General features: G+C 41.1%; 1 protein-coding gene across 3 annotated transcripts in view; it reads left to right on the top strand.

Moving 5' to 3' along the window:
• Positions 1-17535, top strand: part of COL22A1 (collagen type XXII alpha 1 chain) — a 230283-nt gene that overhangs the window by 148151 nt on the left and 64597 nt on the right. For all 3 annotated transcript variants that reach the window (XM_021388269.1, XM_021388270.1, XM_021388271.1), the window contains exons 24-29: positions 3270-3323; positions 12630-12683; positions 13043-13096; positions 14003-14056; positions 16275-16328; positions 16747-16782. In XM_021388269.1, coding sequence (XP_021243944.1) covers positions 3270-3323; positions 12630-12683; positions 13043-13096; positions 14003-14056; positions 16275-16328; positions 16747-16782 — 306 coding nt within the window. The remainder of the gene's footprint in view (positions 1-3269; positions 3324-12629; positions 12684-13042; positions 13097-14002; positions 14057-16274; positions 16329-16746; positions 16783-17535) is intronic.

The raw sequence follows: 17535 nt of genomic DNA, 5'->3' as shown, positions 1-17535 counted from the left end.
GCTCAGCACCACACAGCTGCTTGCTCACCCTCCCCAAGTGGGAAGGGGAAGAGCATCAGAAAGGTGAAAGTGTGAGAACTCGTGTGTGGTGATTAAGAGAGTATTCTAAGTAGAGCAGAAGATGTGTGCTCAAGCAAAGCAAAACCAGGAATTCATTCACTCCTTCCCATTGGCAGATAGATGTTCAGCCACTTGGAGGAAAGCAGGGCTCATCACATGAAACCACTTCTTGAGAAGACACATGCTATCAACTCTGAGTGTTCCCTGCTTTCTCTTTGTTTCCTCTGGCTTTTATTGCTGGTATAGGACTTTCCTTTGGTCACTTTGGGCCATCTGCCTTGCTTCTGTCCTCTCACAGCACCTTGTGCCCCAGCTCCTTGCTGTCAAGGCAGTGTGAGGAGCTGAAAAGTCCATGTCTGTGCTCTGCAACAACCAACCCATCAGTGTTATCACATCAAGAATCTAAAACATGGTATTGTTCAGGCCTCTATTCCGACTGGCATCATGACAATCATGCTTTCATATAAAGTACACAATAGGGTGTATTCATGCTCTCCAGCTTTTGGTATATGATTTCAGGTTGAACTGGATGACATTTAAAGGACCCTTCCAACTCAAATGATTCTATGATTTAAGGTGAATACTTAGGGAGCTAATACTATTATGCTCCTTCAAAATGTTATCAAAAGTGGTTGTATCGGTTACATATCAAGTTCCTGCTCTGCATTTAGTTGTGCTCTCTGAATTAATGTCTCTAAATGGGACCAAAGATATACACACATTATAAAGGGATGTACAAAGTAAGCCATAAATACACCTGGTAAGCAACAAGGTTGGTGGGACATGATGGAAGCAGTAATACTGTGTTTTCTGCTGCCCTCAGAGTTGTGGCTGAGGAACCAGCCATCTCAGCACTGGGTTCCCATGATAATGCAAAGCTGGAGGTGAGATGCTTCTTGTGTGCAGTTGTACTCATCTTCTATGTCTGGCCCCACACACGACACCCTATACACTCTATTCATATGCTTATTTATTTAAATGAGTATTTTAATAGCATTTAATATTTTAAATGTCTTCTGTGGTCACTTTGGCATTTGGTAAAATCCAGCTAGAGTCTCTACCTGGAAAACTTGTTGATTTATGTGGTGACATGAGACTCTCAGGTTAAAATGGTCTTTGACAAGGAAAGAAATGATGGATGTTGAGGAAGTGGAAGGAGGACTCATGAATAGTGCATGTATTTGAGTATATTAGGCAGATTTGTGTTGATATCAGGAGCTTGGTAATGAATGTAAACTCTTCCTGGTACCCAAGCACCTCATAATAATTCTTTCAATTTTCTTAAACTTTCTGTATATGAGAGCTGATACTTTCATTGTGAGAAAAATTATGGAAAAGATCAGATTCTGGCATCTCAGCTAACTAAACTTAGTCAAAATCAGATAAAATATGATGAAAACTTGACGTTTTAGTTGTTTCACTCATTTAAGTCAAAAGAATTATATAAATTGTTTCTGGACATATTTCAGTAAAGAAAAATGAAGGGAAAATTATATATCAGACTTGCACATCTGTATGACAAATCACATCATCAGTCACATAAAACTTGCTTAATTATAATATCCTTCTAAAAAGAAAATCAGTTTGGATGAGAAGTAGAAATGAGGAGAAAAATCATTTCTCTGACTTTAAAATATTTACATGATTTATCTAGTAACCTCCTAGTGTATTACTAACAACCTCAGAAGTATTAATGATTCAGTATCTATTACATGTCAAGGAAGGATAGATTACTTTTACAAGGAGTCTGAGTCACAAAATATGTGACTTTCCCGAAGTAACACAGCAAGTAAACTTTTGAGTTGAGAAACAAACCAAACTTCTCTCTTAACTCTAGTACTTCAAGCATCCTTTCTCCATCATTTCTTCCTCTTTTTTCTCACGTAGGACATTTTTCTTGTGAACTACTTGAGGTCAACCCCATGGGGAGACACAGCTGCTGCAGTCTTTATGTAACTAAGGGATGTGGTTTAGTGGGCATGGTGGTGATGTTTGATGGTTGGACTAGATGATCTTAGTGGTCTTTTACAACCTTAATGATTCTATCATTCTATCCACATGGGTATGCTCTAGGACTTGGCTTGTCCTTCCCTTGCACCAGTGAAACTCTCCTGTTCTTCTGGAGGAAGTTTTTTTTTTATTGCAGAGAGGTCAGTGAGCTCTGTCCCTTGGTGATAATGCCAACTCCAATTAGAAATGCCTCGAGTGTTCTTGTTTTCTAGCTTAGAGACCGTGAATCTTTTTTATTCATCCACGTACCAGAGTTCTTAATTGTTTTCTTTATGCATAAGACAGTGCAGGAAGCACAAAGGACACAGCTTGGCTTGGTTGGGGAGGCGTGAAGCTTTATACTGTAAAAGAGAAAGTGCCTCTTAGCATGTCTCTACATGTGATACCTCCCTTGGCTGAATGTCAGCACTGTCAATTCTCTGATCCTCTTTGGGCTCCACCCAGATGTGACTGCAGAGTGGAACAGAGGCCAAAAGATTTATGAAACCAACCCTTCTCTATGGGGATTCATGAAACCAACCCTTCTCTACTGCACAGTCTGCACTCAGACTGTGAGGCTTGGTAGATCTGAATATGCAAGGAAATAATTGAGAGAATTTAATTTTCTGCAGTATTTGGGAGTGTGGCCAGTGCTAGGAAAATAAGGCATTCTCCGCCTTGTTGCTCATACTTAGGTGACTGGGATCTATTCTGCTCATATTCAGCTCATGACATTTATCAAGTATTTATTTTATAAACCATATTTTAATAGAAATTTTACCATTAATTATCAAGTATTTACGTTGATTTTGGTGTGATTTCAAAGCAATGAAATCTTCTGTGCTTGAAAATAACGAATTCATGTTAGAAGTGGGAGAAATGGTGGGCATTAAGCATGACTTCCTACTCGCTGCATTAGGGCTAGGAGTTTTTCTTCAGGATCCTTCATATACCTCCAGAGATGAGTCTGCTTGGATAACCAATCATAGTTTTCCAAACTGTTTATTGTTTTTTTTCCAAGAGCAAAAGCTGGACTGGAGAGTGCAATGCACTTAACACAGAGCACTAGAGTTGCCCATCCGGAGTCTGATGCCTTAATTTCTAGCTCTTGTGTTTTCTATACTGATGATATACCAGTTTGGGGGTAAAAGATTTTGGAAAGTCTCAGCAAGCAGTTTTTGCCCTGGTGTCTAACATTTGCTTTTCTGTTGAACACACAGGGTAAGAAGGGGGAACCTGGATTCCCAGGAATTAATGGTCTGATTGGCCCCCAGGTAAGTGACAATTTGTTCATTTTCACATAATATGTAGGAAAGATGTATTTTATGGCAACAGGTGACTTGGAACTGCAATGCAGCATGCCACGACGTTGTTCTCATCTGTGCCGTCTTTCAGGTTGGATTTTCTCCTTTGAGATCCAAACTGATTTATCCTGATGAGTGAGAGAAAAGTCTGGCATCATTTCCTTCCACAGTTTTTCAGCATCTTTATATGGAGACATAAGGAGCTGTTTTGTGTGTGATTGTCTCATTGCTTTTGCACAGAGCAGTATCATTCCATAGGGAAAGCAAGATTTGTGTTTTGTAATATTTAGGACAGTGCCTGAGCTATTGGCAGTGTGAATTGGTAACTGCAGATATGCCTTCTGTGCTGCAGTCTTGAGGGAAGAAACAGTTTTAAAGGTATTTGCTATTCAGAAAGCACACTCATTTGTGCACAACTTTTTTTTCATTGCTTTGTTAGTCATATTTCTGCTTGTTATAGGAGGTCAGGCAACGGCTTACTAGACACAGAAGCTTAAAACTGCTGTTTATTCTCCTAATGAGGGAGGTTGTGAGTGATGTCTGAAGTTCACGACCCATTAGCTCCCTTTTGGCAAGGTAATGCTCCAAGTTGCACCATTTGTAGTTTCATCAGGACAGAATAGTGCTGTGCACTGTGTACGTTACATATAGTCAAAGTGGATTTGACTCCACCTTGGAAAATCTTGTGCTGCTCTGTATTGTAAAAGCACTGACGCTTGCCTCTGGCTTGGCTTCTTGCTAACTTTGTAGCCAAATTCAGTTGACCCAACTCACAGTGTAGGGTCATTCCCTGAAATAAGAGAAATATCTTTGGGAATGTCCTCAAGCATGGAAGATGCACCATCCACTCAGGTGAAAACTGAGTATCTCATCCATTCATTTTTCAATAATAAGTTAACAAACTAGGTCTTTGGCTTTGGGATTTTGTTAAAATAGTCAGTTAAGTTTGGAGCAAAAATAAAGAACCTCCTCCAATGCTACAGCTGTCGGTGAGGTATTGCAATAAATGGTGCACCACTTGACAGCAGGTACTGATTTTTCACTTATCTTCTCTGCCAAGCTATGCCCTTGTAACCATGAAACATAATCTAGACATTAATTCTGTAGCAGACATTTTGTAATGAGCTGCTTGCATGTCTCCAGAGGCCACCAGCAATACAATCTGGGGCTTTCTGATCCTGTGAGGGTGAGGACCCTTGTATCCAGCTGGGAACCTTGCCTTCCCACACCACTTGATAATGGTCTACATATTTTTAAGACTTCTTCCTTTGGTACAGCATCTGGTTTATGAGTATTTCAGCAGCAGCTTTCAAGAAGAATGAAGGCAGTATTTCCAATGGATTCATTTTTTATTTTTTTTTCCCTGCAGGATAACGTTAAAAGATCCCCTTAAGCCATCTGAACTATGTGTGTAGCAAATGGGAGAGGATTTTCCTTACTTCTGGGGAATAATTGTCTCCATTATTTCTGATATACCTGACTATCCACTTAAACAACATCTTGCTCTGCTCAAATTCTCTGTAACTTTACAAAATATATATATGCATGTGTTAGCAATTTCATGAACCTATCTGAAAGAATTGCTGACACAGCAATAAGTAGTTTTCCTTTCAGCACAGGCTAAATAAAGTTTTCAAATTTTCTGTTAATTAAAACTGCATAGAGTGCTAGCCCCATCAAGGGATAGTTAAATTGACTCTTCCTCCAAGCTAACTGTAAAAATGGAAAAATATTGTTCCTTTTCCTGAAGTGGCACATTATCCTGGATATATTACTGCAGTCTTCCTTATTTTTGTTTTGAGAAAGTGCTTAATGTTCAATGTGTGACAAAACTACTTTTCGGCTTAGCAGCATTTTTTGTGACATGAGGCTTGTAAGCACTTTATCAGCATTTCTCTCTCTTCTTTTATTTTATCTCAATCATGTTATGCTCCAAAAATAACCAAGAGGTTTCCTTAGGTTATAGTTACACATATATTCTTAAAAATGATATATAGAAGTCTGTGTCACCTCCTCCTGTGCCATCTCCATGGCATTGAGGGCTACCAAAGTTGATTTGCCTGTACATAAACTAGGTTAGGATGTAATAACTGTAATAACCTCATTGTCTTCTGCTATTTTAAATTTAAATATAATTTTGTTGGGTTTTTTGACCTTTCTACTCCCATTGAAAGCTGAATTGGTAGAAGGATTGAACAGAGATAAGAGCTTTAGAAGCCATGTTTCCGAAAAGCACAGAAGAAGCCACAAAAGGATGCCAATTAATGCTGACCCCTATTCTGTGTATCCATTGAAGTCTCAGGGAAAGGTGAGCCAGCCTCTTCATTACTGTGAGACAGTTGCTGGTTTCTCAGCACCTTCAGAGAGATACTGCATTTTCTAGTGACGTGGTAGGAAACCCTTCCTCCTATGGAGCTGCTGAACTGGATGGTGGGGTGTACTCAGGCATAGTGATAGAATCACAGAATCACCAAGGTTGAAAAAGACCTCTAAGATCATCCAGTCCAACCGTTCACCTATCACCAATATTTCCCACTAAACCATGTCCCTCAGTACAACAGTTAAACATTCCTTGAACACCTCCAGGGACGGTGACTCGATCACCTCCCTGGGCGGCCCATTCCAGCACCTGACCACTCTTTTGGAGTTTTTCTTAGCATCTGCAGTTATTTCTGGGCTTTGTCAGGATAAATGATTCCCATCATTCCAGTCTCAGCAAGAAGCCACAGAAGGCACAGGCAGCACTGCCAGCCAACTAGCCTTAGGGATGCTCTGAAGCAGGGCCAGCAGATACAGTGATAACCCACTGCAGAGATAATGCCAATCTGACTCTTAAGGACTGGGTGTCTTTACATTACAGAGTAAGTAGCAAATCCTGAAGCAGCAGTTAGAAGGCAACCTCTTAGCAAGGCTGGGAATGTGTTGTGACAACTAGGTAGCCTTAGTTTTTCCTTTTTCCTTTTTCCTTCCTTACATGCTTTACTGAAACTAAATGTTAAGATTTTTTTTTATTTATTCTAGATCTGCTGTGGTGGTGAGCCTGTCCATGCATTTGTTTGCTCCATGTCACTCAGTTAGCACCCTCAGAAATGAACATTTATTCTCTGGCAACCTTTAGAAATGGTGCATCTTGCAACATCATTAAGTTTTGGAGTAGACACTTTGGGTCTTATTTCCCCTCTAGGTATGAATGATTTTCCTGCAGCGAGGGCACAAACATCTGAACTCATAACATGTTTGTGTTGTTATTATTTATTTGCACTATTTTAGTTTGCTGGAAACTTAATCATGGGTCAAACTTCTATTACTGTAGGCTGTTCAAATGCAGACTGAAAAATGAACAGTTCTGTAAAGTACTTTCAATTGAAAAAGATAGATGTGTACTAAGCATGGCCAATGTTGAGGCTATGCTTTTCTGTGTGGTCACCTGAGATCTTGATGTACCTCATTTATCCTGTTGTCTGTTGAGAGGAAGATTTCAGAGAAGAGGCTGAAGGCAGCTCCTTTTCTAGGCATGACTGGTGTCCTGAGAAGACAGGAGATTTGCTGTTAGGCACAATGTGCTGTATATAGGTGTGCTATGAGGGCTGCATTTGCTGGCTCAGTGAAGAAGGGGGTTGATACCTCAGCACTCACTGAGGGCTCAGACATTGAATTACCACGGAAGGGTTTCATAGAATTGTAGAATCATTATGGTTGGAAAAGACCTAAGATCATCTAGTCCAGCTGCCCACTCACCCCCAATACTGCTCACTAAACAGTGTCCCTAAGAAACACGTCTACACATTTCTTGAAAGGAAGCAATTGAAGGTGGAGGTGCATATGTCCAAGCTCCCATTACAACTGACTAAGATTCAATTGTATTAATAGACTCTGTCAGTGGAGCCATTCAACTTTCCTAAATCAGGTACCTCTAAGCCACTCTCCAGGCTCCATGAGCTGAGCAGGTGCATGCTGTCCACCAGTGGGAAGACAAAATGACTTAAAACTACTGGAAGCAAATGTAAGTAAAAATTCTGTACCTCACACTTGCAACATGTCTGGGCCATTATGCTTTATGGTAGATAACCTGGTCATAGAACTAAGACCTGAGAGGGAAAACAGCACAAGCTGTACATTTTATGGTTGTGGCTGGCAGTGATTTAATTAGTATAGGCTCATCTGTAGGGTGTGAGCTCAACCCAGCTTTTCTTAAGTAAATCAGAGGAAATAAATTATATCCTTTGAAATGCATCATGTTCTGAACGTCTCTTTTTATAATACAAGTTAATACTGCAAAATGTAAGAAAAAGATACCGGCCCCAGCTGCAAAGCTTAGATTGAATTCAGACTTTGTCAGTGCCGCTTGAAATTGTGGAAGATACTACTCAGAGCTGTGTTTAATAAGATACATGCCTTTTACAAAACAAAGAGAGAAAAAAGACTTCATTGGTGCAGACCACTAATAGTTCTGAAACAAAAGACCATAAGGGAAACTTTTTTGTTGTTTTCTCATTTGCCACCCTGACACAGTAAAAGAACTGACAGTAACAAATGGAGCAATAAATCTTAATCTGTAGACAAAAGACATCATGTCCCTATCTTACACTAAATGGTGCAATTAAACAAATTCTGTCTTGTACTGAAAGCAAGAAAGTCTCCTACAGAGAATGCTATGTACAGAGTCAACTTTATTCAGTACTCTTACAGCACTGGAAAGACAGTTCACAGAATTTCTGTTCAGTGCATTTTATTTTTTTAAATAACGCTAGTATTCCAACTGTCATGCCACCTTGTGAAGCAACTGGAGACCTCATTCATTTATAAATTATGACACTGTCACTGAAGTTTTTTGTATAGCGTGCATCATAAGCAGATCTGTTGGCTCCTCAGGCTTTTTGGTTTTCAGCATTATCAGCAATGCTGGTTTCCTATATCCTCTCATCTTTGTCTTGGTTTGTAAGGTAGGATTTAAGCAAGGAGAGCAATATAGTGCTCTACCGCAGTATTTCTGAAGATGACCACACAGGAGCTGTGCTGGTAGATATAGGTAGTACCAGGGGTGATAAATGAAGAGAAGATTTGAGGACCTGATCCCAGAGACTACTGTCTCAGTAGTCTCTACTACTGGACTACTTCTCCTGTACTAGTAGAGGAGAAATGGAGAGTTGGGGTAGCAAGGGACATAGTGTGACACGTGGACTGCTCCTCAAAATTAGCATCAACAGCTGAGTTTCTGATGGGAAAGAAATGAAAATAGAGGGGAGCTGGCATGATGCCAACAGTCAGAACTGTGACGACTTCCTGAGAGGTGATTTGCAGGAAGTAGTTGATTCTGAACGGAAGATGAGCATAGACACTGAAGGGGGAATAGGGTCTCAGCACTATCTCCTGCACTTCACTATTGTTGTGGCATGAGACAAGATGCTTCTAGATGTCCTGGAGGTTTTTCTCATTCATAAGACTGGCATGCTGCCTGTAAAGCCCAGACCACAGTCTGTTTTTTCATGGATTTAGGGCTTATCTAAGCATTTTCATAATGCAAGAGGATCCAGGCATTGGCATGAAATAGTATACAGAAAATGTGTCTATACAAGCTTTTCCTCCAGAGACAGATATCTGGAAAAGCCATCAGACTCCTGTTTCCATTCTGTATGACATTTGTTCACCTTCTTTAAAAACATAGCCATCCCTTTTCTTATGGAAAACAGATTTGAGCCACACAGCGTACTGATGTAGTCACATGAAAAGGTTTTTGTTCTTTTGCAGAACTTCCTTTGGGAGTACAGAACCCAGATCCTAATAGTCCTGCCTTTCCAAGCCTGTCTTTCAGCAAGGAAGAAGAGAGCATCTTTGAGTGGTTCCTGAAGGACAGAGTGTCAGATTTGTTTCCTGAGAACTGTTCCTGTGTTGCTTTCTCTTAGGCATGGAGATGGATGAAATACAATCCTGAATGTCTGTATAGGTGTTCCTCTCTGAACACACGCACCTCTACACACTTTCCCATGGATATCTGGATTTTAGAGAACCTTTGTTTGAAAATAGCTTCACTTAAACCTTTTGACAAAAGATCCATGTTTTGGCATTTGTTTTCCAAACTGAGTTTTTGCAGTCCTCTTTTAGAGATCAAAGATTTTCTGTACCAGGTTTTGTTCCAGCATGTAGGAAGCACACATCAGAGCCCTTACAAGCCACAAACAAAGCTCTCTATGACTTTTTTTCTTCTGAGTTGGAGTTTTAGAGGGACAGCACTGGGGACTGGATTTGGGACCAGGGATCTCATCGGTGTAATTCATCCAGTGATCAGTGAAAAATGTGATTAACAGAATCAGGTGCTTTTATCTGGATTCAGTGTCAAAAAGGAAGAATACAGATGGTGTGAGATTTGGGGGTTAAACATTACAGACTGTCCTACTGCTGTTTTGTTGTGTTGTTATTTTTCTTTCTTTATAACAAATAAATACTGTCAGTTTGAACCTCTTAAATACTTGGTAGAATCGTTCTTGCTCTGAAGTATACTCAGAAGTCAGGAGAAGGGAGCACAAGATGGTTTTGTATGCAAGTCAAACTGACTTGCTCTGGACAAGTGTGGCAAAAGGGAGGGCTTTGTAAAGGATGATATGTGATATGATGTATTTCTGTAGCTTTTACATGACCATAATTTTTCATTTCTTTGTGTCCTAGTCACTTGGTGTAGAAGGTTATGCTGTTTGCTGTTAGATACTTAAGTGAGACTTCTCTTTTGCAGTAGATTTACCCTTTGTAGGGTGAGTATCCTTCTTGGGGGATGCTCAGGCTGAGGCTGGGTCCTGGCTGAGGTTTGCTATGAGATGACAGTGGCTATGTTCTTTATTGGTTAATTGCTTACTAGATCCCATTGTTGCAGAAATCAGAAAGAGCTAGTAATTCATAAAGCTCACAAAGAAGTCGAAAGGATTACTATTAAATATTCAGAAGCATGTTTTCACCCATATAAGCCATCTTTTAAAGTAACTTACGCTCTTAAATGTGTGTCTTAGAAAAAAACAGCTGTTTCTTTCTGGAAATGGCTGGATATCAACTTTCTCACCTCTTGGTAGAAGCTTTCTGCTGTCGAGAGATGGGGAATATGTGTTTGATGTTGAGAGGTTGTAGGGTCAACGGCAGAGAGAAAGAACAAAATTAGGCTAATAGATAGGAAGCAAGGGAACAGGCTAGGAAAGTCTGCAAAGGTAAATTTTGCACTTTATCTTTCCTTTGCTTATATATAATCCACTTTGCTGCTGAATGAGGTTTTTTTTGTTTGTCAGACTATCTTTGAATTCTTTCCCGGTGCTGCTCCCACTCTTCATGACAATCTTTTCTTGGTCCCCATATCAATTGTATACCTACCATTGTAGGGTTAGAGTGGGGCCAAGCAGGACCTCCAGGTCCCTGACATCTGAGGCCACTCCACCCAGCTGCCCTCTGTATGTGCAGTGAGATATTTTTTCTTGTACTGGACTGTTGATTCTTGTTTTTAATGGTGAAGTCTCTTTTAAATGGTGGATGGGCTCATTCAGGTGCCTCTGATAGAACTAGAACTGCCTAGCTGCAGGACCCTCCTGCAGTGGCATCTGAAACCTCATCCTCTAAACCAGAAACTAGGCTCCCCAAGAGTGATGTCAGCAGTGTCAATAGTTCCCAAGGCATATCTTCCTGCAGACGTTTGAGCTGTGCTTGCACTTGAGACACGCTACAAATATTAATGTTATTTGTGGAATGATTCCATGTCTGTGCTGGGCTGAGTTGCAATGGAAGCAGATTACGAGGGATATATAAGCCAAGTGCATCTGCTAGCTCGTTTTTCAGTTGCTTTGCACCATCTATTGGTGAGATGGTACTATTCGTTCTGGCTGATTTTTACAAGCATATTCTAAAATGACTGCTTATCCACTATCTCCTCTGTCAAACCATGATGCAAAAATATTCTTTTCATTCTTGTTTATGCCACTTTATTCTCTTCTTCAGCTACATTTTTTCCTTAAATGTTAAATGTTAATATTGGTCTATAACTCATAGTCACAGAAAGAAGTGATTTTTGTTACTGGATTTTAACACAGGTCTAGCAAGTAAGAAGCTGACTGATCATTTTCTGTCTTGTGTTGGTTGCTCACTTTTAATTTTTTACATAGGTTGGTGTATATCATAGAATCATAGAATGACTTAGGTTGAAAGGGACCTTAAAAATCATCTAGTTCCAACTCAGCTGCCATGGGCAGGGTTGCCTACCACCAGATCAGGCTGCCCAGGGCTCCATCCAGCCTGGCCTTGAATGCCTCCAGGGATGGGACATCACAGCTTCTCTAGACAGCCTGTGCCAGTGCCTTACCACCCTCTGAGTGAAAAATGTTCTCCTGATATGTTTTTCTTTCATTGTTTTTAGATTTGCTATTCTTTTTTCTTTGTTTGTTTGTGTGTTTTTGGAGTGCAAACATCAGAACTCCCTCCATTCTGGAAACTGAAAATGGCTTAAATCATGGTATTAGAAAGTCTGAAAGGGACAAATGAGGTTCAAGTCCAACTCAGTCATGTATCCGTTTCTCTCGTCTATCCTTACACTGTATGCTTAGGTCCTGATTCAGAAAACACATGAACAAATGATTCATTTTAAGTAAAGGAGAAAATGTTTCTGTCTTCGGCAAAGCTGAAAGTGACTAACACCTCTATATCACAGGCAGTGATGTGTCAAGTTTGGAAAAATATCTCTACAGCTAAGAACTCACTTTTAACCATTTACCCAATACACAGAAATAAATCCCTCTGAAAACTGGATATCTATTCAGATGATATTTTCCCAAGAGAAATAGTTCTTGCAAGGAGATGAGTAAGACTTCTAGAGTATTGGAAGCTGAATGTATACATTGAAGTATGAGTTTGTGAGGACATTTCCCTGTCAACAGGGTTAACACAGAGCACTAACATGGTGGGGTATTCCTTTTAAAATACCTGATCCGCTATATCCTCTGTACTATTGATTAAGATTAAAGTAGGCTGGATACTTTTTCTTGAATGGTTTTCATTTCTGGTACTGGAGCCCAGGATGGAGCTCACCTTGTAGCCACAGAAACTAGTGGTTTAAGCAGGAGATCCTGTTCTGCTCGAGTGCAGTTCCCTGGGAGCTCAGTTTGGCATCTTGCAGGTTTAGGAGAGAAGTTAATGAAATGAAGCTCAGTGCTGATGCTGTTTGGAACAAAGCCCTAGCTGCACACAGGAAGGGCCTGAGGCTTTCTACCGCTATCATGGTTATTAATGAACTGGATTTTGCTTCTCTTACAGGGACCTCCAGGGCCCCCAGGCGTAGCTGGACCCCCTGGACCACCTGGAGCACCAGTAAGGAAATAGGCTTGGTTTTTTTTTGTTGTTGTTTAGTTTACATCAAAGAGAGAAAATAAAAAAATGGAGAATGTTAGATTTAGACTGTGAATTTCAGTGGGAACCAAGTCAGCGCCTCTGGCAATGTGTGCTTTCTCTTGTATTTTCACCATGAAAACCCCCTTCTGGCCCTGCAGGACAACTGCACCCAGTACTGGAGCCATGTTAGCCTTACCTGCAAATGAGTCAATACCTGCAGGATGCCCAATGGCAGAGACCTGACTACTTCGGGAGGGAAAATTGTATTTGATCTGAAAGCAGACTGTAAAGGGCAGAAATACTGATTTTTTTGTGTGTGTGCTCGATTCTTTTTTCAGGGACTGCCAGGGGAAATTGGTGTTGCTGGTAAAAGTGGACCGCCAGGACCAGCTGTAAGTTTTGAGGGACAGCTTGCATTGCCTCCCTGCTCTCCATGACCTTACATGTTTTACTTCCAAACTCTTTACTTTCTTCCCTGCAGCTTGACTGCACATACAGTTTTAGTGCTGGCTCCAATACTGTTTCCTTTAATACAGACATTAGACTGATGCCTCTTGGCTTACAAGAGGTAGCTGTACAATTCCTGCACACTGAGACTGTGGTGCTTTCTTTATATGACCCCTTTCAAAGCTTAGTTTAAATTTGGTAAAATATGACTCTTCCAAACTGGGGTTTCTTGAATTGGACCGAGGTATTGAAATAAAAATCTTAGTTATAGCAGAGCATTGCAATTTCTATTGGCTCTTAGGTCAAGAAAGGTGAATTATGAAATACTTAGTACTGAGAAGTGCCACTTAATACCTGCAGTGTTTAGAGATTAAGTGATGCCTGGAAAGGGGGTAAAACTTTTTCTCAGCATTTTAAATGCATTACAGACAGTCATTTTAATTCTTATTTTGCTGAATACTTCTGTCTCTCTATGCTGTGTAGTGCCAGTCTGTATATTATATAAGAGACTACTGATATTTAAAAGGTGAAAGATGTTTGTAAAAAGTTACAGTTACAAATAATAGAGACTTACAGAGAAAGCCATTTCTAAAGTTATTTAAGGCTCCTGTCTTCACAAAACTTCTACTTTGTTGATTCTGTGTAACAACAACGACATCGTGTGGTCATTCGCTAAAACTGTGATACTGAAGACATTTGAGTCACGGTAGTGAAAAAGAAGCACGAGGTGTTTTAACAAATCTTACGCTTAGGTTAATGGCAAGAGGGACGAACTCAGCATGCTTTTTCTGAACTTGCCGTTATCTATTTAAGGAACAGGCTCTTAGAGCTGGCAATTTTCCCTTGTTTAGGGCTCACCCGGCAAAGATGGATTAAATGGTCTTCCTGGGCTCCCGGGTCAAAAGGTAAGTGTCACTACATACACATACACCAGCTTAACCAACTTGCCTGGGTGGCTTATCTGGGTGAGCTAGAAAGCCTTAAGCTGAAAGGGGAGCAGATCTCCAGGGCCAGATACACCTTACCTGCTTCCAGCCCTGGAGCTCCAGGGTTAGGCCAGCTGACATGACTGTACTGTCACACTGGAAAGCCAAGGAGGCTGGCAAGACAGGGCGCATGTCCAAGGCACAAAGAACAACAAAGTGTGCCAGGCTCCAAAGACATTTCTTTTTCCTCCTTGAAGAACTGGAAAAAAAATATGCAATTCCCCTAGGTCTTTTGTGGGGCCATAGAATCATAGAATGGCCTGGGTTGAAAAGGACCTCAAAGATCATTGAGTTTCAACCCCCCTGCTGAGTGCAGGGTCGCCAACCATTAGACCAGGCTTCCCAGAGCCATGTCCAGCCTGGCCTTGAATGCCTCCAGGGACGGGGCATCTACAACCTCCTTGGGCAACCTGTTCCAGTGTGTCACCACCCTCTGAGTGAAAAACTTCCTCCTAATATCCTAAACCTTCCCTGTATCAGTTTAAAACCATTCCCCCTTGTTCTATCCTATCCACCCTCAAGAACAATCATTCCCCCTCCTGTTTCTTTGCTCCCTTCAAGTACTGGAAGGCTACAATGAGGTCTCCCCGGAGCCTTCTCTTCTCCAAGCTAAACAAGCCCAGTTCCCTCAACCCTTCTTCATAGGAGAGGTGCTCCAGCCCTCTGATCATCTTGGTGGCCCTCCTCTGGACTTGTTCCAAGAGCTCCACGTCCTTCTTGTGCTGGGGGCCCTAGGCCTGGATGCACTACTCCACATGAGGCCTCACAAGAGCCAAGTAGAGGGGGAAGAAGGGTGGAAGAAGGGTGGCTCTTCATTCCTTCCTGCCTCTTGTGCCCTGTTTGAAAGTTCATATGAATGACAGATTCAGGAAGGATTGGAAAAAAGGTGATTTTGAGCAGGAGAAACTTTTCTTGAGTTCTTATAATCATGTAAATAAGTGACAAAGAAAAGCACTGTATTTTGGCTATAAGAGCCAATCTAGGAAATCATACAATCACAGAATGGTTTGGGTTGGAAGGAACCTTAAAGCTCATACAGTTCCAACCCCCTGCTGTGGGTAGGGTTGCCACTCACCAGATGAGGTTATCCAGGGCCCCATCCAACCTGGCCTTGAACACATCAAGGAGTAGGGCATCCGCAGCTTCTTTGGGCAGTCTGTGCCAGTGTGTCACCACTGTCTGAGTTAAAATTTTTCACCAGCATCTAATCTAAATATTCCCTATTCTAATTTAAAACCATTCTCTCTTGTCCTATCACTATTAGACCATGTAAAAAGTTGTTTTCCCCCCTGATTATAATCTCCCTTTAAGTACATGAAGGCTGCAATGTGGTCTTGCTTGAGCCTTACCTTGTCCAGGCTGCACAAGCCCAGCTACTTCAGCCTTTCTTTGTAGGAGAGGTGCTCCAGCCCCCTGAGCATCTTCATGCCCTGCCCCTGGACCTGTTCCAGCAACTCCAAATGATTACACTAGATTGGAATAAGTACTTAACTATAACCTGCCGTGAGTCCAACGCAGCAGCACTGTATCAGCAATGGTCTTCTCAGCTTTAGTGCCTGGCCATCATTACCCCTAATTTTTCCAGGAACCCATTGTATTTATACTTGAAGCCCAAGTCCAGCAGTCCTCAGCCTTAGTGTACTGATGAATAAAAGTGAGGAATTTGGAGCATATAAAAAATTACTGAGCCCCGTGCAGTATCTGCTGCACTTCTGAGATACACAGCATATTTCAGCTCTTAATTCACCACGATATCTCTGTGCTGACACCACCCACAGTGACAGATGAGATTCAAATGATTTATGTAAGAGTACCAATAGCCAAGGTTCCAATTTCACAGTTATCTATTTTTCTTAATGAAAAATGTAGACTTTTTCACCATTTTCAGCTTTGCTATGGACATCTCTGAAGTAACACTAGTTGACTTTGTGTTATTCTAGAGATATTCTAGTTGGGTGCTTATTGCTGGAAATGTGTCTGCAAATAGTACCAGAATGGTAAAATTTTCCAGGAAATATATTCCCATGTGTCTCCATTTACATCCTCAGGCTGATGCTGGGGATCCGAGTCAAAATGTTTCTCACCATTGCTGCACTGCAAGAGGAGTTTGTATATTAATGTCTCATGTTCCCTGCAGGGAGAACGGGGAGAAAAGGGTGAGGAAGGCTTTCCTGGAAAAGCTGGCCCTAAGGTAAGGAACTGTATTGCTAAGTTTGCTGCAGCCACTGAGTCACTCAACGTGTGATTTTAGAAGGCCTTGTACTGAAGTCAGGAAAGTAAGGTTCCTCTAAAGCTGGAAAGATAAGAGGGTGAGCAGATGTGACTCAGTGGCTTTCACTGTTCATTGCATTCCAAGATATGAAACCCTGTTTGATGCTCCTTTCTCAAGTCTATGTGTATAGGAAGATGTGACCTGAACCTTGCATTGGATCCCTGTGGCCAGGGATCCCAAGCCATCAAAGAAGACAATTTCAGTGCCTTACAGAAAGTGAATGACAGGTAGAAGAACATGAGCTAGGACAATAGGGGACACAATTTACAAATGAGAAAGCATTCTTGCAAAAGGTTTGGATCCTTGCAATGCTGACTTTATGCTTTTGCTTTTCCAGGGTGAACCAGGAAGCCGTGGCCAACCTGGTGAACAGGTGAGCAGAAAAAGTTGTGCTAGCAGCAGCACCTATCTGTCAAAGCAATGCAGAGTGATCACATGCAGTAACAAAGCCATTTGCCAATAACTTCGTTTGCCAAGGAAAGTGCAGGTCAGCAGATAAGGCTCATGGTTGGACAAAGTAATGTTCCAGAAAAAATATGCTGAATCCAATTTTGTCTATATCTCAGAAAATTCAGTCATCTTGTTTCTGGTAGATAAGGAAGAAATGGAAGGCAGAGTGGCATAAAAGTGATTGTTTTTCTTTCACGTTAAAACAATGTGCTGGTGATGGTTCTGGATGATGATGAACTTTTTGTAAATATGTGATGCAGTCATTTCTAGATCATAAATGCACGCTAGGAAAGTACCCTAGGTGACCGTCAGAAATTATACAGTTATGTTAATCATTATATATGAAGATTTAAGTCAGCAGATAACAGCAAGGAACTAGGGAAACATCCTGGGAATTCTAAAGAACACAGCTGTCTGGAGTCCAGTCTGCGCCACTAACAAGATATTTTGATGTTGCCATCTGCACATTAGTGTTTCAACTCAGTAGTAAAATCCGTAGAAAGAGATATCTATATAAGATAGTCTTATACATTTGGCATACATCTTTGGATACTGGATTACAGAGTATAAGACAGCAATGGAAGAGTCTGAGAGCCTCAGTCATCTCTCATTTCTACCATTCTAAATGCGGTCTTCTGCTATGAAGATGAAAGAGGTGAATGGTCCCATGCTCCCA

Source organism: Numida meleagris, chromosome 2, assembly GCF_002078875.1.
Source record: "Numida meleagris isolate 19003 breed g44 Domestic line chromosome 2, NumMel1.0, whole genome shotgun sequence".
NCBI lineage: Eukaryota > Metazoa > Chordata > Aves > Galliformes > Numididae > Numida > Numida meleagris.
The sequence above is the reverse complement of the archived record's forward strand: the minus strand, read 5'-3'. Positions and strand labels throughout refer to the sequence as shown.